Source organism: Herpailurus yagouaroundi, unplaced genomic scaffold, assembly GCF_014898765.1.
Source record: "Herpailurus yagouaroundi ecotype Mexico unplaced genomic scaffold, PumYag 198, whole genome shotgun sequence".
Taxonomy (NCBI): domain Eukaryota; kingdom Metazoa; phylum Chordata; class Mammalia; order Carnivora; family Felidae; genus Herpailurus; species Herpailurus yagouaroundi.
The window spans coordinates 31,315,918-31,343,180 of NW_024412429.1; the positions used below are offsets into that span (position 1 = coordinate 31,315,918).

Genomic DNA, 27,263 nt, shown 5'->3' on the forward strand with positions numbered 1-27,263 from the left:
CCCCCCCCGCCTCATCTTCCTCTTCCTCCTCCTGCTTCTTCGTCCTCTTCCTCTCCGTCTTCTTCTTTAATTTTTCAAATCCGAGGAAGACTAATTCAAGCCAAAAGGATCAGCCCCGTATCTTAAAGGACCGAGAAAAAATGCCATTTCTATTTCCAAAGGAAGCCTTATGTCACTAGATTCCTGAGCTTTTTCTATTTAAAACGTGATGGGGTGGGGGTCTGGTGAGTGCCTCAACGGGGAGCAGGAGGCAGAAGGGGATTTTACACTTGTGCAGCTGGAAGTACAGGGCAAGGGCCGTGTTTGGTGTCGGATTCTCAAGAGAACTTGCTAGAGAGGGCAGGGGCAGCCGTCTGGCAGCTGCATAAGATGGAGTCCGGGTGCTGCCCCCTGGGTCCTCTCTTTCCTTCCTCTTCTCCTAGTCCCCTGGCCGCCCCATCCCCCCCCCCCCCAGAGGAGGCCTGGGGAAACACCAGGCTAGACGCTGAGGATCTAGAACAGGATGTAAGTACTTTGGTCAACGCCGAGAGGAAAGGACAGGGAAACCCCAAGGGCAAATGGCACGGGACGATGGGGTATTCCAAAAGCCACTCAGTCGTCTCAAGGTGCCTGGTCTGGGAGGTATTGCTGCGTATGGGAAACCGTGACATACAGCATGTTTATCACCTTGATGGAGGATGGTGGCAAAGTACGTTAAGATCCGTACATGAATATAGTTGTCAGAAATAATCCAGCAATTCCTATTTTTATTGCCTGCTATTTGTAAGACCATATGTTAGCCTCTGAGGAATGAAAAAAAAAAAAAAAAAAAAAAGCCTAAGAAGCTGTTCTCACCCTTATGGTCCAGTTGGAAAGATGACATAGGCATAATAACACCCCGTGAGCAAAGAAGTTCCATGGAAGTAAATAAAAAAACGCAACAGATATTCAGAGGAAAGAAAGCGATGTGATGACCCATAGAGCTAGGGTGAATAAATCCGATTACTACCACTGCTGTCGGATTGTTGTGTCACTGTTCCATTTGTACACAGCCATGCTGTGAAGTGGGCCTCGGGCACCAATGTGAGAGGAATGTGCTTCCAGGAGCCTTCTCCTGACTTACATTAATGTCATAACCAGTCTACCGACGGGCACCTTCTGGAAAAGAAGGCGGTGTGGGGGTCCCTTTTTTATAGCCAATTGAATTGTCCACGTAATTCCCACTAGAAAAACTTGACTGACTGTATCTGAGTTGAAAGTAATTATGGGGGCGCCTGGGTGGCTCAGTTGGTTTAGCATCCGACTTCCTCTCAGGCCATGATTTTACAGTCCCTGGGTGTGAGCTGGGCTGACGGCTCAGAGCCTGGAACCCGCTTCGGATTCTGTGTTTTCCTCTCTCTCTCTGCCCCTCCCCTGCTCGCGTGCTCTGCCTCTGTCTCTCTCAAGCGTAAATAAAACATCAAAGAAAAACACAAAAACAAAAAACCACGCCCCTCTGGAAATCTCGGGAGTTGTGTCCAACTTCAGGTTCACTTGGATTTTAAGGAAAAGATCGTTGTTCGTTCCCAGACAACGAAAGAAATGGTGAGACTAGCAGGTATTGCTTTATGAGTTCGCCAAGAAGTACCTGAGCGCTCTATAATTTTTCTGCGCCGGTTGATATCATGATCAGCTAAACCATTTTAAATTAAGAGCAATATCTGTTTACTATTATTACATCATAGGGGGAAAAAAAAAAAACACCAGTGGAAAATCCCTAGAAGCTGGCCAATCTCTTTAATCACATCTGGCGATTTTCTGGTCTGAGGGATTATCGCTTTGGGATATGATTTTTTTTTTTTTACCTTTTTTCCAAATAAAGAAATTAACAAAAGCAGGGCAGACTGGATTTAACAAAAAAACTGGATTCGTATCTCGGGTAAACCCTGTGCTGTAAGAATAGCTGTGGGGTGACGCGAAGGGCCTACCCCTTTCACCCTCAGGACTAGAGAAGCAATGACTTCTAAGAAAAAAAGTCTGATGCAGTTTGGAGAGCAGGTTCCTGTCAAGCCCAAGTGAGGGAACTGGTGATCTGTTCAGGGTGAGGAGGCCCTCTCACCCCCCAGCCCCCCTTTGTCTATGTCTGTTTACAACTCCCTCCATAAATGGGTCGCGTAGCTGTGAATAAACCCAGGGCCCAGGTGGCCTAGGAGCGGGGGCTGAGACTTGTATCCGGGCATTCATCTTTCTCACACACACAGCTGTGGCAGCTTTCCCTGAGCCATTGTGACTGGTCTCTGAGGACCCAAAGCCACTCACAGGCAGCTAGTCCCTGCGGCAGAGCCCGAGGGGACACAATAGGCCAGTTGTAGCTCCAACTCCCTCAGGGGCAGAGGTAGTGTTCCTGCACTCAGCAGTTTTAGAGGGCACCTTGCCCGACTCAAGGGCCTGAGGGAGAGCCCCGTGCATTCATTCACAAGCCAGCCACTCTCTCAAGATCAAGTAAACACCATAAACCAAGTCCTTAATCAGGCCTGTAAAAACCACTGGGGAGGTTAGGAAGCCAAGGAAATGTGTAAAGGAGGAGCGAGGAAGGGACGTATTGAAGTCAGAATGAGGGTTCAGCCAAAGGAGATAATGCATGTCAAGACATATAGCATGTAATTAATGCCAGCCACAGTCCTACGAAATGTATCCCTGCAGCTATTTTTATAACACCTTTCTCCCCGATGCTTCTGGAAAAATGGAATATTTCTAACTTTCCCTGGCCACACTCTCTGTGGAAAGAGGGAATATCACATCCCCACATGTCCACGAGGCTCAGAATGGGTTAATTTGTCGAAGGTCGTTTGGAATCCTGGGCCTTTCTATTGAAATATCACCCCCACCCACTTCTTGCCCCTGTGGAATGTGTTAAGGGACAAAATACACACCCCCTCTCAGAAGACTCTAGTAAATCATGTCGTTCAGTAAGTTTCAGTGGAATAGAATAGATTCTAATCATCAAAGTCGCTTACCTTACAGAAATACGAACTTAACACCCACACACCTACTGCACAAGTAGATCCGGGCAAGTCACGGGGTAGTTTTTTTCCCCCGAAAGACTTCAGTAGAATATGGCTGTTTGTTTCAAGTCTCCTGAAATTCATGTTTGCAGCTGGAATCTTTCCTCTGAAACGCAGACTTGACGGTCCGGGTGCCTATTTGATAGCCCACTTGGATGTCCTGGAGCCGTATCCCCTCTAGAGACTTTACTGAGAGGCCTCCCTTTCTCATACAATTCCAGTAGAACCCTCCCACCCGCAAGGATCCTAATGGAGCCTCTCTGCTTTATTTACCCCCTTCCATATTATTTTTATTTCATTAAATAAATAATGTATTCCCTTAATAAATAAATTGATTCCTTTGGCCATAACTCACACTCCATAAGGGAAGGTTTTCGAAGCTCTGTTTTGTTAACTGCCATGTTCTCTCAACGGCTAGACTATGCGTGACACACAGTTGGTCTTCAATCACGAACGATGCATAAATGAATTAATGAATGAATGCAAGTTAAAATGTCAAGAGCCTTAGACTGCTTTTTGAAAAAGTTAGAAGATACCAAATCATTTTATTTCTACCTCATGGAATTTGACTTCATACTAAATTCTACTTGAGAGAATAACTTCAGGAATCACATGGTGACCCTTAACGATGTGAGGTAGATTTGACTAGGGTTTTCTTGGACCACAATTGTTTATTTGCTCGCTTGGGTGTTTGTTTGTTTGTTTGTTTGTTTGTTTTGTTTTGTTTTTATTTTTTTTTGTTTTGTTTTTAAAAATTTCAATTTAAATGTCCTTAGCAAGCATGCCCTTATGGTCCCTGCCACTCCCTGTTTTCGTACCCTGGTCATTTACACAGTTTACGCTTTTCTTGTTCCTGCCAGCCTCTGAAGGCGTCCAGCTTCCCAGCTTATATCCTTGTAGAAATTGGTTCATTGATTTGCTGAAACCATCAGGTATAGTTTTGATGCATAATACTTTACAGTGTGACTTTGGGTAAATTACTAATACCTTTGGGTCTCTTCCAACCTTGAAATTCTATAAAGACATCTCTTAGTTGTGTGACAGCATATGCTCGAGGTCACCTCGACTATTTGGGGGAATTCTTAGCTGGATATCAAACAAAATGACAATTCCTCATGTGATTCTTAATCCCAAAGATTCCTACCATGCCACAGATCGTTTATGTTTATAGATCAATGCATACTTTGACCTGAGATATAATGTCTCTAAATTCTTGTCCTCGGATAAAAACTAGTTTGTTTTTTTCTATAACATAATGAAAGCTTAGATTCAGTCACATGGACATTCTTCCATTATAAATTGAATAACTGTAAGACAGTATTGCATAGATTTACTCTAAATAAAGTGGTCCATAATTATAAGATTTATGTTTCAATATATGAAGATTCTTAATCACTCAGGCCATACAAATTCATTTGAAGATAAATCTCTTTGAAATTCAGTTCCTAGTGGGGCGACTGGGTGGCTCAGTGGGTTAAGGGTCTGAGTTCAGCTCAGGTCACGATCTCGCAGTTCATGAGTTCAAACCCCACATAGAGCTCTGTGCTGACAGCTCAGAGCCTGAAGCCTGCTTCAGATTCTGTGTCTCCCTCTGTCTCTGCCCCTCCTCCACTCACGTTCTCTCTCTCTCTCTCTCTCTCTCTCTCTCTCTCAAGAATAAATAAACATTAAAAAAAATTCAAAAAAATTCAATTCCTAGCAACCCCAAAGTTCAATCTACTTGGCAAAAGAGACATTGAAAGTAAGCCAGAATAAAAAATTGAATTTAAAATACAAGGTTGGCAACTAATCAAGAATGGTCACCAAACTTCAAGCTCAAAATCCTCTGAATAAGAATAATAAAAAAACATTTTCCATCTCTAATGAAATTTAGTGCTTTTTAGATTGATCAAGAACACATTTGGTAGTACCATCAGGAAGAGAGATTCTATTGTAGTCTCAAACTTTTTGAGTTTCATTTAAACTTTCATTAATGAATCAAATAAACACTTTGAATGTGCCTGCTAAATACCCTGGTGTGCGAGAAATACTGAAGGAAACCTCCCAAATAGTAACGTTCGGATGGTAAACTCAAAAAGATATTTTAAATGGTTATTGAAAGGAGTGCATATAAATAAAGCAAATAAAGCAACTGAAAGGCACATATGTAACCAAAGAAATATGATTTTAAGTGCTTGAGATTCTTATAAACTTAAAAGAAATTATGCTTTAAAAACTTACATTGTAAAAAGGAAAACTAAAATACCCATAATCCTAACAATGAATGTAGCAGTTTTTATCTTGCCTAGTACTTTCTTGCTTTACCTGTGGATAGTACATGTATTTTTACATTTGGAATTCTACTGCTTGAGCAATTCTGTATTGGGATTTTTTTTTCATATAATTACGTTCTAAACATTTTCCGTATTGCCAGACAGTCTTCATAATATTTATTTTTAGTGATAGCATAATATTCCATCAAATTGCTTAAATATTCCTTGGTTATTACAATTTTAGTTTCTTCTCAGTGTATCCTTAAAATATTTAATTGTAACATTACTATAATTCAGTGTTGCCATTTCATATCTTTGTTCTTTTGGTATAGGGTTGATTTTATTAATTGTTTAAATCCTCAGGGGTTTCAAAGAGCATGGAAAAGACATATTAAATCAAGATAAATTTCAAGCAGTTAGTGACCACAAGTCGTACAACCCTGTAATGCTTGTTTAAATTCCATTTTTGTAAAGGAATAGATTGTGGATTTGAGGTACCTGGGTCCCGCCTTTGCTCAATATCAGCATTGTGTCTTGGGAAAATTTGCTTCAGCTATCTGTGCCTTTGTTTTCTCATCTGTAAAATGGGGTTAGTAATAGTACCTATCATGTAAAATTGTTCTGAGGATGAAATATCTGAGGACAAAATGTCAAACATTTACAACAATGCCTTTTATATTTAAAGTGCTATATAAATAGTATGCGTTTTAATATTAGAGTCACTTTGGGGCACCTGGGTGGCTCAGTCGGTTAAGTTTCCGACTTCAGCTCAGGTCATGATCCCACGGTTGGTGAGTTCGATCTCCGCGTCGGGCTCTGTGCTGACAGCTCAGAGCCTGGAACCTGCTTCGGATTCTGTGTTTTCCTCTCTCTCTGCCCCTCCCCTGCTCATGCTCTTTCCCTCTCTCTCTCAAGAATAAATAAACATTAAAAAAATGTTTTTAATTTAAAAATATTAGAATAGCTTTATATATTCTCTGTGCTTTATAGGAATTCTACATGCAAGCAACAGTGGTGAGTTTTAGAATTTTGAAAACACTATGAGGTGATTTCGTAACCAGAAGTAACTTCTTTTATAATCAAGGTTTTGCAACAGTGACATATATGTTAATTCATTTGGCAGCAATTGAGCCGTAAGTTCACAATCTTAGGGGAGTATTTCCTCTAGTAAGAATAACTAGCAAAACAAAAATGAAAACAATAAAACAAAACAAAAATGGAAACAAAAAAGAATAACTAGCAATTCACCTTACATATTTGTGAATCAGTCTGTCAGCATAATCATATTAGTAAGAGTAAATGTAAAATAGTCACCATCTACTGAACACTACATTGTAAAATCTTCATGATGACCTGGGAGGAAGTGCCATTACCCCAATCATCCCCAGATGGGGAGACAGACTCAGTGAGATGAAATGAGCAGCCAAAAAACACACACACCTAAAGAGTGATCGGTTAGAACTGACCCATTTGGATGATATTAACACTTGAAAGAGAAATCGTGAGACTGAATTCTCCTTTCATGAGTATCCATCCACCAAATTTCCCACTGGGGTCCCATTACACATCACAGGGGGTAAAATGCAATTCTTTTCTTTTGCATGTTGCAGGTACGCAGGTGGATCAAGAGCCCAATGGTCAGTGTGGACAAGCATCAGAGTCCCAGCCTGAAGTACACGGGCCCCTCGGTCATGCACATCCCACCGGCGGAGCCAGATTTTGAGTCTTCCTTGTGTCCGACGTGCCTGGGGGACCACGCTTTCCAAAGAGGTGTTCTCCCTCAGGAGAAGGAGTCGTGTTCATGGGAAACTCAATCCGGGTGTGAAGTAAGTTCAGTTTTGTTCCGGATCCATTACCCTGAAAGGATTCTAGACCTTTATTTTTCTTATATTCATGCCACAGTATGCAAAAAAACCGAATTCAAACAAAAACAAAAAACAAAAAACCCAAAACATATTTAATACACATTTCTATAAAGCTTCTGAGGCAGATATAGAATGTGACCTTTGCTAGCCCATTGTACTAAATTGTTTTAATAGCCTTTATTTATTAGGGAAGTTTTAGCTTCACAACAAAACTGAGTGGAAAGCAGAGAGATTTCACATGTACCCCCTGCCCCCCACACATGCACAGCCTTCCCCACTATCAACACCTTTCACCAGAGTGGCACATTTGTTACAAATGATGAACCTACCTTAACACATCCTCACCCAAAGGCGGTAGTTTACATTAAGGTTTGCTATTGGTGTTAAGTTTGGGCAACTTTATAACAACCTGTATCCATTATTAGAGTATCCTCTGTGCTCCTCGGGTTCATCCCTCCCTCCTGCCATGCCCTGGCAACCATTGATCTTTTCACTGTCTCCATAGTTTTGCCGTTTCCTGAATGGCATATAGTTGGAGTCCTACAGTAGGTTGTACTGATTTTAATACTGTTCCAAGATGGATACAGCCATGTTTTGGTCAACTAGAAATCCTTTATAAGCTGTTTGCTCACACGAAGATCAATTGTTATGTAATGCAAAACAATATGTAACAGTCATCTACAGGTTTGTTGCCTTTATCAAAATACTTATCTCAATATGATTTGACTCACAACAGAGCACTATATAACTCATATTTCCCATTTTCCTAGATGTGGTACTTATATTTTTTATATATACTCCTATTTTTACTAAGACTTATTTTTCCTTGCTTACTCCAAGACTTTTGTTTTTTGTCTTTTAATTTGGTTAATCCAAGAAAGCCAGATAACTGACTTAGCTTGAAGGTTCTAAGATTTCAAAAATTTAAGATTTCATTTTTCACTTATAACTCAGTGAGGCTTATATTTATTTTGACTTTTTAGACCATTAAATCAAATGCTTATGTCATTTTTATTATCACCTTATTGACATAAATGCACAAATTAGGGAGACAGAACATGTTGTGACAAAATACAATTAGTTGCAAATGATCTACCAATACATTATTTCAGAACAGTGCGTTATAAGATGACAAATGTTAATAGTTCCTCCCTTCTTCTTTTATTTCTCTGGAGGAAAAGTTTTCCAAAGATAAAGGAATCATTTTAGCTGCTAAAATAAAACGCGTGATTCCAAGTTCAACTCTAGGATACGCAATGTCTCAGAATCTGTCTCTTGCCCACTTTCTAAGGTTACTGGAAGGATCAAATGAGATAACATATAAAATATTTCCTAGTCTGGAAAGTGCCATGCAAGCAGAAATCATCATTACTTATGCTTGCTGATTTACATATTAGCTAAGCCTGTGAATCTGTAACACCAAATTAGACTTCCGTGACTAGGTTAGTGCTTTGCTGATCTATGAACATTTGTCATGGCGCATTTGCTGTTTTGCTAGACGCTGGCTCAACTCCAGGTTGACCATAAAAGGCGGCAAATAGATTCTAAACGCAAGTATTGGCAATTTTTTTTTTTTTTTCTGCAAAGAGCCAGATAGTAAAAGTCTTAGGCTTTTAAGACCTTTCAGTTGCTGTCATTTCTGTTCAGCTCTGCCCTGTAGGGAAAGCAGCCATAGATAATATACAAATGAATGGGCCTGACTGTGTTCAAATAAAAGTTTTTATTTACAAAAACATGTGGCTGGTCCACCAGCCATAGTTTGCAGACTCTTAGGCTCTTAGAATCTAAAAGAATTTGCCAACTCCTTAGAGTCTAAAGACCTATTCATAACTTAGAGGTAGAAAGAGGGCTCCAGGAATCCTACACAGAGCACAAAGGCCTAGTACTAAATGTTTACTCGAGGGCCTGGTAGATGCCCCATTTGTTAGGAGCTGGGGCTAGATTAATGAATAAATAGAATTCCATATAAGAGGAAACAATAAACAAAGAGCTGGAAGGAATTTAAAGCCACACTGTGATTCATCCTTTTACTTTATCTGGAATAATAGGTGAATCATTCTCCAGTTTACAAAGGACAACCTGGCTCTGACTTTGCTGAGTTTTTTCTAAGGTCGCCACAAATCAAGAAGACACTTAATATGTTAACAATTCAACAGCGAATCTGTATTTTGGGTTCCTCTAGGGATTAAGCCGTGAGACAGTTCCTTGAGGAGGCACCTCGGTCCTTTTAGGAAGTGGCCTTGTGGGATAAGAAGATGGAGAGGCTCTTAGATGCCCAGGCCTGGTAGTAAAGAGTCCACGTCATTTTTCTGACAACTCCTAATGTGGATAATTTTAAGCAAGTCATTAATTCATCCTTCCTTTTCAGTCTCCCCTCCTATGAAAATTGAGATTATTCATGCTTGCCATCTGGTCTTTCCTGGAATTTTTTTAGTAATTTGAGGATGAGATGGGATCTTTCAAAATCTTTCGTGAATGTAAATTTACGTATAAACAGCGTGCTGGGCTCAGGCAACCCACATTCTGATGCCGGCTCTGCCACAAAGTCAGTATGTGAACTTGAGCCAGGCACAAAAACTCTCAAACGTAGGATGAGCCTAACCTCATTAAGATCTTTTTAGTCTGAAATCCTACGGTTGGGGGTTTGATGCCCTGTAAATGAAAATAAACTCTGTACCTAAAAGGAAAACATAAAACATAGAAAATGAGGTGAGAATGTTTTAAATAAAATAAGAGAATGAATAGAGTACCAGTCCTTTATAAATAATGTGAGCTTTTTCTTCCCGCTGACTTTAAAAATAGTACATTCTAAATGCGACCTTTAATGGCCAAAACTTGGTAAGAGTTTCATTGCAGTTAGTTCGTGCCAGGCCTTGCCAATGGTCCAGTTAGCGGCCTTTAGACATATTTCTTCCATGGAAGAAACGAGGATATACATATTGCCAATATATCACCCAGAAGAATAGCCATATTGTGATGTTACTTAGTGTGGTCTAAAATGGACTGTTCACAAATTAAACAGACCTTTCTGGAAATGAGATGGGAAGATGATAACACTGAGCTATGTAAGCCGTTACTGAATAATGCATGCTAGTGAAACTTAAGTTGTAGCATTTCAGGCTGAAACCAACTTTTGGGCCATAAAGAAATGGAAACCAAAGTAGGTTTTCAACGGGTGCGTGCCGACCAAACGTATTCACAGACTTTATTCTGTGCCGTCTCTGTCACAGCACCTTCAACATCCAGACCAACTGAGCTGGAAGGAAAGGTGAGCACTGTTTTAGGGTAGGAAGAGGTCAGGAAATCTGGAATTAAGGAAAGCATGGGATTGGATCAAGATGGCAGCCCGAGCACATAATGTCCTCCTTCCTGCCTGCCTTAAATGACAGGAAAACACACACACACACACACACACACACACACATGCACGCACGTACACATGCACACACACACACACACACACACGTACATATGGACACATGCACATGCACACACGCACACACATGCATTTTCATTTATAGTCATGAAAACAAGGGAAGAATCTCTGAAAAACAGAAGGCAGGTAGGATTATGACGTCCATGAAGAAAACACAGTCCAAAAGGATCACATCAAAGAACCACTGCAACACAAGGGAACACTGCAAGCGTAGGTATTCAAAAGGACCCAGTAAATTGGAAAATAAAGATGTGCCAGGCAAAGCCTAATAAAAGGAATATAGTTTTAGCAATATAAATTTCAGACAAAATACAATCAAGGGCAAAAATTTTCAAAAAAAAACCAGAGGAATATTTCACATTGATGAAAGAAATCTGTCAAGAAGATAAAACACTCAAACACTCATGGGGCACCTGGGTGGCTCAGTTGGTTGAGCGTCCAACTTCAGCTCAGGTCAGGATCTCACAGTTCGTGGGTCTGAGCCCTACATCGGGCTCTGCAACGATAGCTTGGAGCCTGCTGTAGATCCTCTGTCTCCCTCTCTCTCTGCCCCTCCCCCGCTTGCACGCGCGCACGCGCGCGCGCTCTCTCTCTCTCACACACACACACACACACACACACAAATAAATAAACATTTAAAAAAAGAACATAGGGGCGCCTGGGTGGCTTGGTCGGTTAAGCATCCGACTTCGGCTCAGGTCATGATCTCACGGTCCGTGAGTTCGAGCCCCGCGTCGGGCTCTGTGCTGACAGCTCAGAGCCTGGAGCCTGTTTCAGATTCTGTGTCTCCCTGTCTCTCTGCCTCTCCCCTGTTCATGCTCTGTCTCCCTCTGTCTCAAAAATAAATAAACGTTAAAAAAAATTAAAAACAAATAAAAAAAGAACATAAAACATTCACAAACCTTTTGGCACTTAACAACATAACATGGAGGTCTTTAAAACAACCACTAATTCAAATACAAAGAAAAATTCATGAATTCATGTCGTAGAAAGACATTTTTACCATACATCTAGAAATTACCATTTCAAGAAGACTAAAAATATGTAAGGATAGATATTTAATAAAACAATTAACCAAATATGATTTATGTAGAGATTTGTAACTAATAAACAAAGAATACACGTTATTTTAAGCATACATGGAACATAAACTGACCAAGAATTAGATCATGAAGCATATCTCATCAAATTCCAAAAAGCAAAAATCACACAGGCCACACGAGCTGATTACAATTTGGTAAAATTAGAAACTAACAATAATATGAGAGCCAATTTCCATCTCTGGCCAATCCTTTCACATAGAGTCTGTAAACACCCTACTATTAACTCTGGGCTTACTTAGAAAAGAAAAAGAGAAATTGAAAACTATTGCTTTAAGTTTATTTAGTTATTTTGAGAGAGACAGAGAGAGCGCGTGCGCACGCGCATGAACGGGGGAAGGGCAGAGAGAGAGAAAAGACAGCACAGGGCCCGATGCAGGACTCCATCTCAGGAATCATGAGATCATGACCTGAGCCGAAATCAGGAGTTGGATGCTTAGCCAACTGAGCCACCCAGGCACCCCAAGAAATTGAAAACTATTTTAAGTGCTTATTTCCACCACCAGGAAAATGCAAAATGAAACAATGAAATTCTATTTGCTTTTAATCCGTCAGATTATCAAAGGGTTGAAAAGATTAACAATGTCATATTGGGACAAATATGGGCCAAACTGTTGCTGGTAGAATAGTTTTTTGGCCATGTTCCTCTATTTAAAAATTTTAAAATCTCAGACTTTTTAATTCAGCTAATCTACGTGTCCACATCTACCCTAGATATATACTTGCTTTTGTAATACTAGGGACAGGTAAAATGACATCCTTTGTGATATTGGAGATGGTAAAAAAAAAAGGGGGGGATCATCTGTGGGTAACAAAATTATAAACTCATAGGAAGTTATTGATTAAGGCACATCAACATTGTGGAACAGTACGAAGCCGTTAAAAATGATGTCCCTATGTACTGACATATCCCAAGTTAGAAAGCAAGTTGAAAGTGAATTCTGTATATAGAATTGTCACATTTATTTTTTAAACTTCATAGTTTTCTCTCAATGTGTGCATGTGTGTGTGTGTTTGTATCTCTGAATGTTTGTGTGTACGCGTGATTATGTGTCTGTGTGTATAAATGCAAGCAAAAAAGATCTGGAAGTATGTTCACCAAACCGAAATGTTGATCACTACCTTCCAGGGATTCAAATTGAGAGATGATGAGGTGGAAAAAAAAAAAGGAGTCAAGTACGACTTCAGCCCTGTCTATACTGGTTGAACTTTTCAAGACCTTATTAATATATTACCTTTGGGCTTGGGGAAAACACCATGCCCACCAAGGAGCCTCACCTGTAGAAAGTAAATCGTTACAACTCAGTCCTGTTGGTTGGACGTCACGTGCCATGTCAAAGATGGTTTCATAACATAGGACCATTCCGTCACGACGAAGAAAGGCTCCCGAAGGAAAATGGAAAATGCATGATATTTAGGCTTCCACAGAACCTGGCTCACGCTTCTGTTTGTCAGCTATGTTGCCCTGTTTGTATACGTGTCCACTTATTCTCCACTTATTCTGGAAGCTCCCCACAGTCGTTAGCTCTAACGTGCGTTCGTCTTCCTATCTCCTCCAGGCCTTGTGTGCGTGCTGTAAAGCTACCGTGTTCTTTTTTTTTCCTCTTTGCCTTCATTAGCTGAAATTAAAATTTTGGCCGTGCAAGTTTTTCAAACATGAGAAAGAGAGACTAAGGCAGAAAACTCTGCAGCCCCTGCTGGCTGTAAATCACGTGCATTCCAGAAGCACTGCCGAGCCAGGGCTCAGGGCCGATTCTCATTAAGCCTGCCCTCTCATAGGGGATAGATTTGGCCCAGTGAGGATTTCCTCCGCCTCCTCTGTCTTTCAACTGAAGGCAGCTCGAAAGGTGCTTAGTCAGCACCCAACAGCTAAAGCCGGGGCGCCGGGCGCTGTCTTTAAGGCCTAGAGAAGTCAGTCCTCCGGCAGGAGCCGTCCAACTTGGAGACGTTATTAACACCTTCCTACCAACACGAGAATTAACATGCAGTCTTTGCCTTTGCCGTGATTCGATACAAGGTCACTGCCTCTTCTTCCTCCTCAGTGAATCACCAAAGACCATAATAGAAGGCACATTTAATTAAGCAGACTTTACGCAGCTCCGGGTGGGAGTCTGCCCCAAGAGGCCTGTTCAGTATTTCGGATGCCTTACCTCCGTCTGTTAGGCTCCCGCAGCCGCTGCCGTTACCATTATATTTCTTCTCAAAATTGTTGAGCCGCTTCTTTGAAGCCCAGGAAGCTCGGGATAAAGCGGTCAGCTGGGCAATAGTTTCCATGCCGGCTTACTTTCCTATCGTCTTGAGTTTTTCTGATCCTTCTTAAGAGGAGGCTATAAAAAATATATATATATACTTAAATCATCCAGATGGCTTTAAAGATTTCTGGTTTCTTTCAATTTACATAGTAAACCTGGTTTTTTTATGAAGGCTTATAGGGAATAAAATAATCGTGGTTCAGATTGCCCTCTTCCCCCAGTTTTCTGCTCTCGGCATGATGTATTACGGTCTCTGAAGGACATATGGTGCTTTCTAAGCTCATCACCCATAATGGTCCTTGTTCTGCACCAAATTTTAAGCCACGTAATCCTTGAGAAGGCACTTATCACATAAAACAAAAGATGAGATGGCTACGGGAGGGACAAGAAAAAGCCTTCTCCCCTCCCCCTTTTATTTTGCTCTGTATCCTTAGAATGTAGTGGAGTAGATGACATTCTACCCAGAAATCCTGGGTTCTACACCCAGCTCTGCCTCTGGCAGGTCACATGACCTTGGGCGTGTTTGCATGTTACTTGATCACACTCACCTGCCAACCCCAGAGAATAAATCAGTGCTGCCCACTTCACAGGGCTGAATGAGAAGATGGGGAGCAAATGAGAAAACAGGTGTAGAACTCTTGAACCACAGGCGCGCCTGGGTGGCTCAGTTGGTGGTGTTTCCTACTCTTTTTTTTTTTTTTATAATTTTTTTTTTCAACGTTTATTTATTTTTGGGACAGAGAGAGACAGAGCATGAACGGGGGAGGGGCAGAGAGAGAGGGAGACACAGAATCGGAAACAGGCTCCAGGCTCTGAGCCATCAGCCCAGAGCCTGACGCGGGGCTCGAACTCACGGACCGCGAGATCGTGACCTGGCTGAAGTCGGACGCTTAACCGACTGCGCCACCCAGGCGCCCCAGTGTTTCCTACTCTTGATTTCAGCTCAGTTCATGGTCCCAGCATCAGGGGATCAAGCCCTGCGTCCAGCTCCTTGATGAGCATGGAGCCTGCATATGATTCTCTCTCCTTCCCTCTCCCCGTCTGTCCATCTCATGCACTCTCTCTCTCTCCTTCTGCTTCTCTCCCCCAGTTGCATTCTCTCTCTAAAAAAAAAACACACAGCAAAACGTAAACAGCATTTGAAATTTTATTAGTTGGCAAACATTCCTAAGTGTGATAAAAGCCGAAAAGACCTTAAAACAAGTAAATCAGTCCTAAGCGAAAGATTCATCACATTTCCAAGCTTTCCTCCTTAAAATTAGTAATAATAACAATAATAAAAGAATACTACCTGGAAAATAATATGTCTTGGGAAACATTAAAAATGACTCGATAAAGGGCAGCCTGGGTGGCTCAGTTGGTTAAGCACGGACCTCAGCTCAGGTCATGATTTCACAGTTGGTGGGTTCGAGCCCCACATTGGGCTCTGTGCTGACAGCACAGAGTTTGGAGCTGGCTTCAGATTCGGTGTCTCCCTCTCTCTCTGCCCCTCCCTGCCTCCTCAGAAATAAACATTAATTTTTTTTTTTAAATGACTCAGTAAGTTGCCCTCCTAGGATAGTGAAAATCCCTATAACTACTCTTACCATTATATATCTGAAATTATTCTAACACTGAGGCAGAATTATAAAAAAGATAGTTTTACCCCCCTCAAAAAAAAAAAAAAAAACTTGGAATTCTTTTCACTAGAAAGGCAGCACTTTATTTTATTTTTTTATTTATTTTTTAATATATGAAATTTATTGTCAAATTGGTTTCCATACAACACCCAGTGCTCATCCCAAAAGGTGCCCTCCTCAATACCCATCACCCACCCTCCCCTCCCTTCCACCCCTCATCAACCCTCAGTTTGTTCTCAGTTTTTAAGAGTCTCTTATGCTTTGGCTCTCTCCCGCTCTAACCTCTTTTTTTTTTTCTTCCCCTCCCCCATGGGTTTCTGTTAAGTTTCTCAGGATCCACATAAGAGTGAAACCATATGGTATCTGTCTTTCTCTGTATGGCTTATTTCACTTAGCATCACACTCTCCAGTTCCATCCATGTTGCTACAAAGGGCCATATTTCAGTCTTTCTCATTGCCAAGTAGTATTCCATTGTGTATATAAACCACAATTTCTTTATCCATTCATCAGTTGATGGACATTTAGGCTTTTTTCACAATTTGGCTATTGTTGAGAGTGCTGCTATAAACATTGGGGTACAAGTGCCCCTATGCATCAGTACTCCTGTATCCCTTGAGTAAATTCCTAGCAGTGCTATTGCTGGGTCATAGGATAGGTTTATTTTTAATTTTTTGAGGAACCTCCACACTGTTTTCCAGAGTGGCTGCACCAATTTGCATTCCCACCAACAGTGCAAGAGGGTTCCCGTTTCTCCACATCCTCTCCAGCATCTACAGCATCTATAGTCTCCTGATTTGTTCATTTTGGCCACTCTGACTGGCGTGAGGTGATATCTGAGTGTGGTTTTGATTTGTATTTCCCTGATGAGGAGTGCCATTGAGCATCTTTTCATGTGCCTGTTGGCCATCTGGATGTCTTCTTTAGAGAAGTGTCTATTCATGTTTTCTGCCCATTTCTTCACTGGATTATTTGTTTTTTGGGTGTGGAGTTTGATGAGCACTTTATATTTTGGATACTAGCCCTTTGTCCGATATGTCATTTGCAAATATCTTTTCCCATTCTGTTGGTTTCCTTTTAGTTTTGTTCATTGTTTCCTTTGCTGTGCAGAAGCTTTTTATCTTGATGAGGTCCCAATAGTTCATTTTTGCTTTTAATTCCCTTGCCTTTGGGGATGTGTCAAGTAAGAAATTGCTGCAGCTGAGGTCAGAGAGGTTTTTTTCCTGCTTTCTCCTCTAGGGTTTTGACGGTTTCCTGTCTCACATTCAGGTCCTTTATCCATTTTGAGTTTTATTTTTGTGAATGGTGTAAGAAAGTGGTCTAGTTTCATTCTTCTGCATTTTGCTATCCAATTCTCCCAGTACCATTTGTAAAGAGACTCTCCTTTTTCCATTGGATATTCTTTTCTGCTTTGTCAAAGATTAATTGGCCATACTTTTGTGAGTCTAGTTCTGGGGTTTCTATTCTATTCCATTGGTCTATGTGTCTGTTTTTGTGCCAATACCATGCTGTCTTGATGATGACAGCTTTGTAGTAGAGGCTAAAGTCTGGGATTGTGATGCCTCCTGCTTTGGTCTTCTTCTTCAAAATTACTTTGGCTATTCGGGGCCTTTTGTGGTTCCATATGAATTTTAGGATTGCTTGTTCTAGCTTCGAGAAGAATGCTGGTGCAATTTTGATTGGGATTGCATTGAATGTGTAGATAGCTTTGGGTAGTATTGACATTTTAACAATATTTATTCTTCCAGGCAGCACTTTAAAAAGTGTTTATTTCAGTTGGAGGTATATAAAATAGAGGAAACTATTGTCTTTTCTTTGAATTTTTCAGTATTTTTTGCCTTTTGTTCTACAGTAATCTGAAATGTCCTAAGTAACTTCCAATTCAAGGAATTCTCTTTGGCTAAGAGCCAGAGGAAAGATTGTTTTGTTATCCTCTAGCTTCTACTAAGAGCTATCATTTGGCCAAAATTTCCATTTTTAGATTTCATGTCTTTTAATATCAGTCCACCTCTTTTCTAACTTTCCTCCATGATTTTCACAATTTATATAAGAATTATAATAGCAGCGTTATTGAGATGTTTAAAAGTCATTCCATTTTTCTTTACATAGCAACAATTTTTTTGATGTGTTCTCTTTCCATTGGTCCCCATCTGTATGTATCTTGCACATGATTGTTATACTGTATATACGATAGTTGAAGCTGCCTTTTTCTCACTTAACATTCACTGAGAACATGTATACGTTGAAACTTAAATTTAATAACTATCATTATGATTAACATCCCATCAAATTGATCTCATTCTATGTAACCATATACCTACTGTTAGTACTCTCATCTTATTAACTTTCTTTCTCTTTTTGATAAGGCTGCAAGTGATTTTTTTCCCCTCAATTTGAATAACCTTGGGATAAATTGAACCTAGGATAAATCCCCAGTGAAAGAATTTGAAGATAATTATGGTTCTTGTCAAAATACTTATGAGACCGATTTAGAAAGAGTGGCGTCAATCCAGCATTATATGAACAAACCTATCCCACTAGTACATCATCCCTTGAAGGTAGTGGCATATTTTAATTTTTGTTAATTTAATTAAATGAGACTTCAGCGATGTGACATGCTTTTCTTTGATTACCAAAAAATTAAGGAATTTCCCCATTTTATTTATTTATTTATTTTTAATTTTTTTTTCAACGTTTTATTTATTTTTGGGACAGAGAGAGACAGAGCATGAACGGGGGAGGGGCAGAGAGAGAGGGAGACACAGAATCGGAAACAGGCTCCAGGCTCTGAGCCATCAGCCCAGAGCCCGACGCGGGGCTCGAACTCACGGACCGCGAGATCGCGACCTGGCTGAAGTCGGACGCTTAACCGACTGCGCCACCCAGGCGCCCCAGGAATTTCCCCATTTTAAAATTTATTGCTAGTAATTCAACATGGGAATTATTTCATTCAACCCTTGCCTCTTTATCTGTTGCAATTTTGTGTTAATTTTCATCAACTTAAATGAATTATTTTTACGCAGATACAAAGTCTCTTTTAATCCTACCTGTGGCAGATTTTTTCCCCGTCTGAGCCTCGAGTATTATCTTCTCCAAAAGGTCTACTTTTTGTACTATGCGAGCTTGATGTCTACGTTAGCTTGCGGCTAAAATATTCACACTCTTCCTTCAGAAGCGGTACTGAGCAAGGCCCTGTTGCTGCCAGGAGGGTTGCATGTGAGACAATGCCAGGTCCTAGCCAAGGATGGCTTTCTGTCTGTTCCATGTGCACATTTTGTAGCTGGCCAGACAGCTTGATAACCAGGGAGCTGGCTCCTCCCTTTCCAAGAGTACTTATGTGTTTGCAGCCCATGTTTCCAGGGTTCTTGGAACCAGGAGGCCACCTCCATCCAATTGAGAGCTCCTTTTCTCTCCCAGAGGCAAGGACCGAGGCTCTAGAGGGGAATTCTCTCAGGATCCAGGGCACAGAAGGAGGCAGCATGGACTCCAGGTCTCCCACTCTCCCCTCTAGGCACTGATCGAAGGACTGTTTATCCACAACTTGGCCCACGCCTCTGCTGTGTTTAAAGATATGATTCAAGTCACAAAAATTAAATTTGAGAGATGAAACTTTGGGGTAAAATAAGTTGATGCCTGAACCCATGGCAGTCTTCGTTTGTATCACCCGAACTCTCCCATGAGTTACATCCTACTAGTATGCCTCTTTCCCCGGTGAGAAGTCTGGAAACGGATTAGGGAATCCAACCAGGCTGCATAGGACATAAAATATTCCAGGAAAGTTCCTCGCAGCCTTCTCCTGGAAATCTCTAGACAGTGCTTACACTTACCCTTGGGTTGGAGCATATTTTGTTGGCTCTTGTATGTAACCAAATCTTTCCTGCTTCTAATTAAACTTATTCCTTTTATTATAGTCCTTCCCAGAAACCATATGGCTATTTTCCACTAAAATAATATCCCTTCGTAGTAGTAGTTTGGAGACTTTGAAAATGTTAAAAGAAGACTTTTTATAAACTACTAAAAACTTACAGGCAAGAGCAAAATTTAGGGAAATAAAGCAAAGTTTAATTGTATGCCATTTGATTTTTTGCCATTCTTTCTCTTTTTCCTCAAAGTCTGTGCTACATTTTCCTTGGATGACTTATTGAAATGATAGAATTTAATCTATTAAGTAGCATCCCTATAGTGTAAACAATGCCATCAAGAACAAATTAAACAAGAAATGAAGGATTTGGGGAAAGAGTTTATGATAATTTCTTAAAGCAGTGTAACAATTCTAAAATTTACCTTTGGGAGCCTGAAGACTCATCTTGTAAACAAAGAAAAAGGAAGTAAAAATGATCAATATCACCTTGATATTTCCTATTCACAAAAGGTAAATTTCTCCTCGTCCATTCTGCTTACAGAGAGCCTCGGATGAATACTTAAATGTGCCAAGACACGCATTTGTCCACGGTGTTTGGGATAAATAAGTCATTTTATTTTCACTTGTCACTGATTTTAGAACCCCTTGTCTTTGTGAGCTAGTAAATAAGTCAATCTATTTCTAGGCAAGACTCTAGCAAAGCTCAATTTGGGTGACATCATCTCTTGAGAGAATCATGACAACCAGCCAAGTACACCGATATAATGTAAGTGACTCAGCTCTATTCCACAAGAAGATTAAACTTTTCTTATCGACCTTGAGTAGCAGACATTGGCCTAAGAACATATTAAAACTCCCTTTGAAGTCAAGCCAAACTCCACAGCTTGCTATCTATAATTTTAATTTACTTTTCCAGTGTCCATCAGCCTTGATAACTGTAAATACGTAATTCTAGTCTCAAATCACTCCCCTCTTAGGCTGGTAGGTTGTTTTCCCTTTGACGTGATTATAAAATGACCATTTCAGGAGATGCACCTACAGTTCTCTTTGAGGGAAAATGCAATCCTGGCTGGGTTGGATGAGTAGCAGATGGGTGGCTTCCTAGTTAAGTCATAGGGAGCAGGGGTTATAAGTCTTTGTAGACCAGAAAATGCTAAATGCGTTAATTTGGTGGTACCAAAGAAAAGGAAAGAAAAGTTAATGACCCTTGAGTTCTCTTTTTGGCTTACAATTGCGTGTATCAGCAGCACTGAGTTATTTTTTGAAAACCATCAGTCTGACACCAGCATGATGGCAGACCTTTCAGGTAGCAACCACCTATGCAAAATGGTGATGGGGACACCAGAATGCCAAATCCCTTCCTACAACATAGCCTTGGTGTGTTCTCTCAACCTGCATTTGTCGAGAGTTTCTGTTATAGACCAGGCAGTTAGTATCCTGTGCAGTGTTTTCAGGAGAGGGGGGAAATACTGACAAGTAACCAGGCAGTTATAATCATTGGGATACATGACACCAGAGGGGAATGTATAGATTGCTCATAACAGGGTCCCGTAGCCGACTACGTGGGGATCGGTGAAGGCTTCCCAGCAGAACACTACTCTCAACTAAGAGGTGAAGAATGAGTAAATTAGTGAGGTAGGGAAGGATGGGGATAGGAAGCCAGGCAGATGGGACCAATAACCAAAAACCTGGAGGACTTAAGTAACACAGTAAAATTGAAACAAGGAAAATAAAACTGAACTGGAAAACAAGAGTCCAGGTCATTAAGGCTTTTTCCCAAGGCATTTAAAATAATTTCTGTACTATCCTTGGGAAACAAAGATCCATTTAAATGTTTCAATCACAACAAAGTGTTATCATAGGCATAAAGAATGGATAGGAGAGAGTCAAATTCCAGAAATTCTTTTGGAGATTCAGGGCCTAGGATTAAGGTTTATGGCTGTAACCCTGTTAAGGACAAATGTGCTTGAGATTTAATACAATCAGCTGGGTTCTTGTTTTACAAAGAGAAACAAGGATTTCAGATTTGGGAAAGGGTGATATTAACCAAAGAGCTCTCGTTACTGATATGGGGGCAAAATGACTTAGAAAGGGGATGTGAACTCAACAGCAACCTTTGTGGTTCGCTAAGTTGGTCATTATTTAGTGACAAAAGAAAAAAGGTAGAATTAGCGTGTCGAACTGAGAAACTTCCACAAGGATGGTAGTTGTAGTGGAGCAGGGAATACAGAGAGAGAAGAAATGACCTGGGTGTGATACGAACAATCCCAGGCTATATACTCCATTTGGTGTTGGATGTGAGAAATCCAAAATCGTCTTGGAGAGGCAGAGCCTACTGCGATCAGCGTCCGGGAGTTCTCTCTGTTAGGGTGGCTTGTATAGGAGTAAGCAAACAGCTGTAAAAGGTGGAGGAGAACAGGTGTCTCTAAGGGGCTCCTGCTTCGGTGTCATCAGTCTCTGGGGAGATGGCATTATTGGCCGCCCCTGTATCAATGTTGAGTGTGGTCTGAGCTACAATCTCCTGGCATCAAAGACTGGATTTGTGCGGATCTATTTATATTCTCTCACCTAATCTGGCCTAGACTAATAGAACAAATTTTCAATAGACTTGGAGGGTTAACCTAGCTGAGCTCCCGTGGGCTGGAACGAGGGGCCTTGGCCTTTAGCACAATGCTGCAATCAGCTACACTCATCAGACCCACAGCTTTCCATACACATGAGGGAAAAAAATAACACGATTTGAAGAAGTGGTTTTTTTAAGTGAGTTTTAGTCCCTGAAGGATGCAAAAGTTCCAATTTTCTTTGTAAGTGAAATAATAACAGCTGTAAGAACTCGACTGTTTATCAAAGATGGAGGCAGAAGTCATAAGGCTTTATTGCATGGATTAAGTCTAAAAGCTGTATGTACTTTCATGAAGCCTCTTAATGGATTGGTAATGGTTATTATGGATGATAATATTTATTTAGACAAGTTAGAAATACCAAGTTCAAAAGACATTTAAAGCAAAAATGGCATAGACTATTTCACAAATGCACAGACTGAAATTATCTATAATTTCAGTGAACGGCATAAATTGTATGACACAGAGTTGGCTCTGGCTTTCGTTTTCATGGTAAGGACAGCTTGTAAATCAGTGACACTGACTCATGGGTCTCAGGCACGGTGTGCATCAGTCAAGCACCTGCTTTCCCAATCCGTCAAGTTACATTCGTAACTGAACACAAATAACAATATTAAACCGCAGTCATCCAAATTAATCTTTCAGTATGGAAAGGAGGTGCATGTTTAAGCTAATAGGGTTCATTTCCTCCTTGTGGTGTAGCTCATGCACTGAATTCATAAAAATGGTGCTGTTTCTTTCTGCTGAATATCTCAGAGGTCAACGCTATTTTGGGTTCTGTGTTTGTGGCTTTGTGTGGGCCATATATAGGTAAATTTTACAAAAGGCCACAGCAGATGTGACTTTGAACTGAGGCCATGTGACAAGCAACAGCATGCTGCGTAACCTCACTTTGGGGAAATCCAAGCTTCGGAGTGGCCACACAGGATGTTTCATCAAAAGAGGGATTTTCCCGTCTGCTCTGGGATGCACTGCTTCCTTCCCCTTCCTCAACTCTGCAGTGCACAAACATTCTCAAAGCGGCTAACAATTTGTCCTGTCATGGGTGACCGTGCTGGGGGATGGGATGGTGGAGATAGAGAATGGGGCGGGGCGGGGGGGCGGTGGTTAGTTCGAGCTCCGGGGTTTAAAAGGAACAGTAAGAACAAAGCTTTGAAATGTGCTGGTCAGCCCATCACATCTCTGGGCTTGCTACTTGATATTATCCAATACTAAAAAAAAAAAAAAAAAACACTGGCTCACAAATGCATCAAACATCATTTTGGAGTTCTCAGTTCAAAGCCCTGTTCCAACACCATCAGTGTCTTTGAGTTCCCCTGTCTGTAAGTGGATACTGATACAAATACTCCACAGGGTTGCTGTGAGGTTTAAATGAGAGAACGTATGGACATTTGCTGCTTCCCTCCTCCCCCAAACAGGTCTACACCATGAAATTATATGATTCTGAAACACATGTAATGTGCCCATCTGCTCCTTTCCTTTACCTTATAATTTGTATCCATTGGATACCATACTCACTAATCATATGCCTATGTCCCATGTATTTTTGTTCAGCAAAAAGGCGGTTAAAAGAGGAAGAAGAGATCACAAAGCGAGTACATTATTGAATGAACTTGTGTCAGTGTAACTCCTATAGACAAACGAGCTTTTCATTAGTCAAGGTATTTTGTCAACTTATTTCCGGTCTCCGTTGTTACGTCGGTCTCTGAATCTCTTGAGCTAACCTCGTGAGGAAAATGGAAGAAAGATCTTCAAGTGTGCCTTTCTCTAGGGCAAAACTTTTGGGATTCTGTGTCTCACCTGTAAAGACAAAAATGGAATAGAGTATGAAAAACAGAAATGAAAGTTATCTATATATTGATGGACATCATCTTGAGCTTTCTGAGAATATCCCAGACAGTACAATTCCTTCATGCGGGGTTAATGAATAGTATAGATTAGAAAATTACTAGCGATTGAATTTCTTCAAGGACTGTACTTTAAATTTTTTTTTTCAACGTTTATTTATTTTTGGGACAGAAAGAGACAGAGCATGAATGGGGGAGGGGCAGAGAGAGAGGGAGACACAGAATCGGAAACAGGCTCCAGGCTCTGAGCCATCAGCCCAGAGCCCGACGCGGGGCTCGAACTCACGGACCGCGAGATCGTGACCTGGCTGAAGTCGGACGCTTAACCGACTGTGCCACCCAGGCGCCCCAAGGACTGTACTTTAAAACTGTAAATTACCATGAAAATAGCAAGGCTATAACTTGGTAGGTAATGAATTGCCCCAGTTATAGTTTTTATAATTTACTGTTAATATGCCTCCATTCAGGCAATTTCGAAGTGAAACTTAATCCTTAGTCTATTACAGAGGGCGTATATTCTTTAGTATTCTCATAGGAATTCATTAGAATTGATTCTATGTTTCCTGCATCAGAAGGCAGAAGCTAAATCGGGAAATGTATTGGTGACAATGCTTTTAAGTGTTTTTTATTTGGAAAACATGAGGCTCTTGCTGAGGTTTTTCATCACGAGTTGAAATATCTATTCAGACTGCCACTGCATTCCAGTTCACAGTTGAGGACAGATTACTGTTGTGAATATATAAAAACCTGCAAATGTCTGAAGTCTTATAAAGTGGGGTTGGATAAATTTCAGATGGTCCAAACAGCTCCACTGTCGGCCCAGACCACCTGTTTTCCTCACGCGCGTTCCTTATTTCAAAATCTCATTTCGGCACCAACAGTCCATGCCGCCACGTTCCCCAAAGGGTCCTCCTGCTCAAACTCTGGGGTTCCTGACTGTGCAATTACTTCCTCTCACTCAGGACCTCCTCTGCTCTGTCCTTTTTCTCACGCAGCAACACCATGACCCCCCTGGCTTCTCCTTTCCACAGCCTCCTCTCGGACATCCGTCGGCAAACTCCATTAGATCACTAAAGTTCTCCTCAAAAGCCTCCCTCTGCCTTCTCATCTTATTCTGTCAGATCGGAATACGTACCACATATTAAGCAGAGTTTGTTGGCCAAGTGGGTTTCGAAAAGGCCAGGTTAGACGTCTCAGAGACTTCATTTGGGCAATGTGCTCTGTGAACCCCCCTGCCTCCGAGGGAAGAGCCTGACCTTCCCCGCATACATTGGATCCAACACCTTTTTTAAAGAAACATCTTCAGGAAAATGCTGCCTTACTTGAATTTTGGCTTTGTACTAAAGGTGACACATCTTCTCTGATGCCCTCAAGCATTAATGGCTCCTCCAGCCTCCTCTGTCTGGAGGCCAAGAGCTTGGCGGGCCCACTCTAACTTACCCTTCAAGAACTTCACCGGCTCTCCTCAGCCAGGCCCTTTGTTGTCATCATCTACTGACCTCCAAGACACTTCTGGCTCGTCTATAACCACTTTGGCTCCTGATGTAAGAATTTTCCTCTCTACTCCTTCACGAACATTCCCTCTGGGCAAATCCAACATTCACACTCACCATTCAGCTAGCGCTAACAACAATGTTGGCACCAGTGATAACCAACATGTCATGTCTGAATATCTACCGAACACTGAGCACCTTAACACTCCACATGCATTATTTCATCTCCACAACCATCTCCTCTCTTGCAGACTCTGCCATGCCCTTTTCCTACGTGATGCCCTCCAGGCATTGCCTTGCAAGGCGGCTTCTTGTCACGAGGGCATCATCAGTCTCTGCTGAAGCCGTACATTGTACCACACCTTTCTATAGGGTGCTTAATGCAGAGTGGACCCAACAAGCTGTGCATAGTGTGTAGGTAGCTTACAGCAAGGGTGACACTGGCTTCATTTGCTGGCAGGATTATTAAGCGCATTTGGAATCGTTTAGGAGGTCGTCTTTGGGTGCAGCTTCTTCCCAACTTCGGCTGTCATCAAGCAACATGCTCTCTCTCTCTCCTAGAGCCAGCGTCAAATGTTTGCTGTCATTTCATGTTCTTCAGTTAGTCCTTTCTCTGCGTGCCCAGCACGTATTCTATAAAATCACAAGCCGATGTGATGTGAGGATTGGAAGGGCCCACAAGATTCATACAGGCCAACCCCTTCATTTTACAGATAAAGAGCTGAGGGCCTGGGGGAACCCATAAACTGACACTGTCATCAGAAATTGCTAAAAGATCAGGTAAAGATAACAGAATTTGCCTATTCCTTTTCAAACAGAGATTTCTTTCATTGACTATATCCTTGACTATGGTCTTATCTGCCAGGTCGTCATGGTTTTAGATCCAAAACTGTTCGTAAATACCCTGTGCACATATATTCCTCTGGATCATTCACTAACTGAGAAACTTACGTGTTGTCAAAGGGAAGTAGGGCCGACTGCTTTTCACAGCAGCACAATGAAGCTCTTTCTGTGGGGTGGGACGCTTCGTTCAGATTTACTTTGCACCAGATGGCTGTCCCCCAAAGGCCCCAAATCTTCGGGGATCATTACGATTCCAGATGTTGCTGGCTACTGTCGATCTGGGGCGATGCGACTGCTTTTTTCTTCCTGCTAAGTATGTATTCAGCCATTAACACTGAATTCAGAAATGCTGGCTGGCGTGCTTCTGATATATTTGATAACTTTCATTTTGGATTTTGACCCTCCAAACAGGCATTATGCAGCACAGATACTTACTTAGGCTTTTAGCAATTAAAAACCATGCCGTGTGCATAGTGCGTCCTAGAACCATGTTGGTGAACATCTGAGACAATCTAATTCCTAGGTCCCACAGTTCCAAGGCGTCTCCCCCAGAGTTCCAAGGCATCTCCTTTCTTAATGCATTGAACTTGTTCTGAATCCAATTATTCTCTTTCCGTTTTGCAAAATAATTCATTTCGTCTATTCATCAGTAGAACGTACTTTGATATGGGGGGGGGGGAGCGGTTTTACTTTAATGTGCTCCAGATTGGAGACCCTTATTAAGGCCGGTCTGCCTTATTTCCCAGCTGTGCTAATTAAAAGCACTAATTATTTCCATGTCAGAATCTCAGGACCATCCTTTGATGCATGAAAGTTTGAGGGAATTGAGAAAGAAAAACTGACTGATTTGGGGAATCATGGGATAAAATGAATACTCTTTAGTCTCAATTAAAAAAAAAAAAAAACTTGCATGTCAATTCATTTGACTTGGGTCCCTACTTCTTTAGTTTCAGATCTGGTCTGGATTTCTGCCATGTGGGAAGGAGTCACCAGAATCCCTTTCTTTATTTTGCAGTTAGTGTAATTAATGTTGAGAGGGAACTTACCTCACC

The 27,263-nt window shown here is 41.2% G+C and overlaps 1 protein-coding gene and 1 long non-coding RNA gene across 3 annotated transcripts in view; one reads left to right on the forward strand and one right to left on the reverse strand.

The window, feature by feature from the left end:
* SGK1 (serum/glucocorticoid regulated kinase 1) overlaps positions 1-27,263 on the forward strand; it is a 114,291-nt gene that overhangs the window by 35,671 nt on the left and 51,357 nt on the right. For both annotated transcript variants that reach the window (XM_040449122.1, XM_040449123.1), the window contains exon 2: positions 6,886-7,101. In XM_040449122.1, coding sequence (XP_040305056.1) covers positions 6,886-7,101 — 216 coding nt within the window. The remainder of the gene's footprint in view (positions 1-6,885; positions 7,102-27,263) is intronic.
* Positions 12,203-14,611, reverse strand: LOC121013434 (uncharacterized). Its single transcript, XR_005782704.1, has 2 exons — positions 14,477-14,611; positions 12,203-14,003 (listed from the first exon to the last, which is right to left on the reverse strand). It is a non-coding gene; the product is annotated as an uncharacterized LOC121013434 (long non-coding RNA).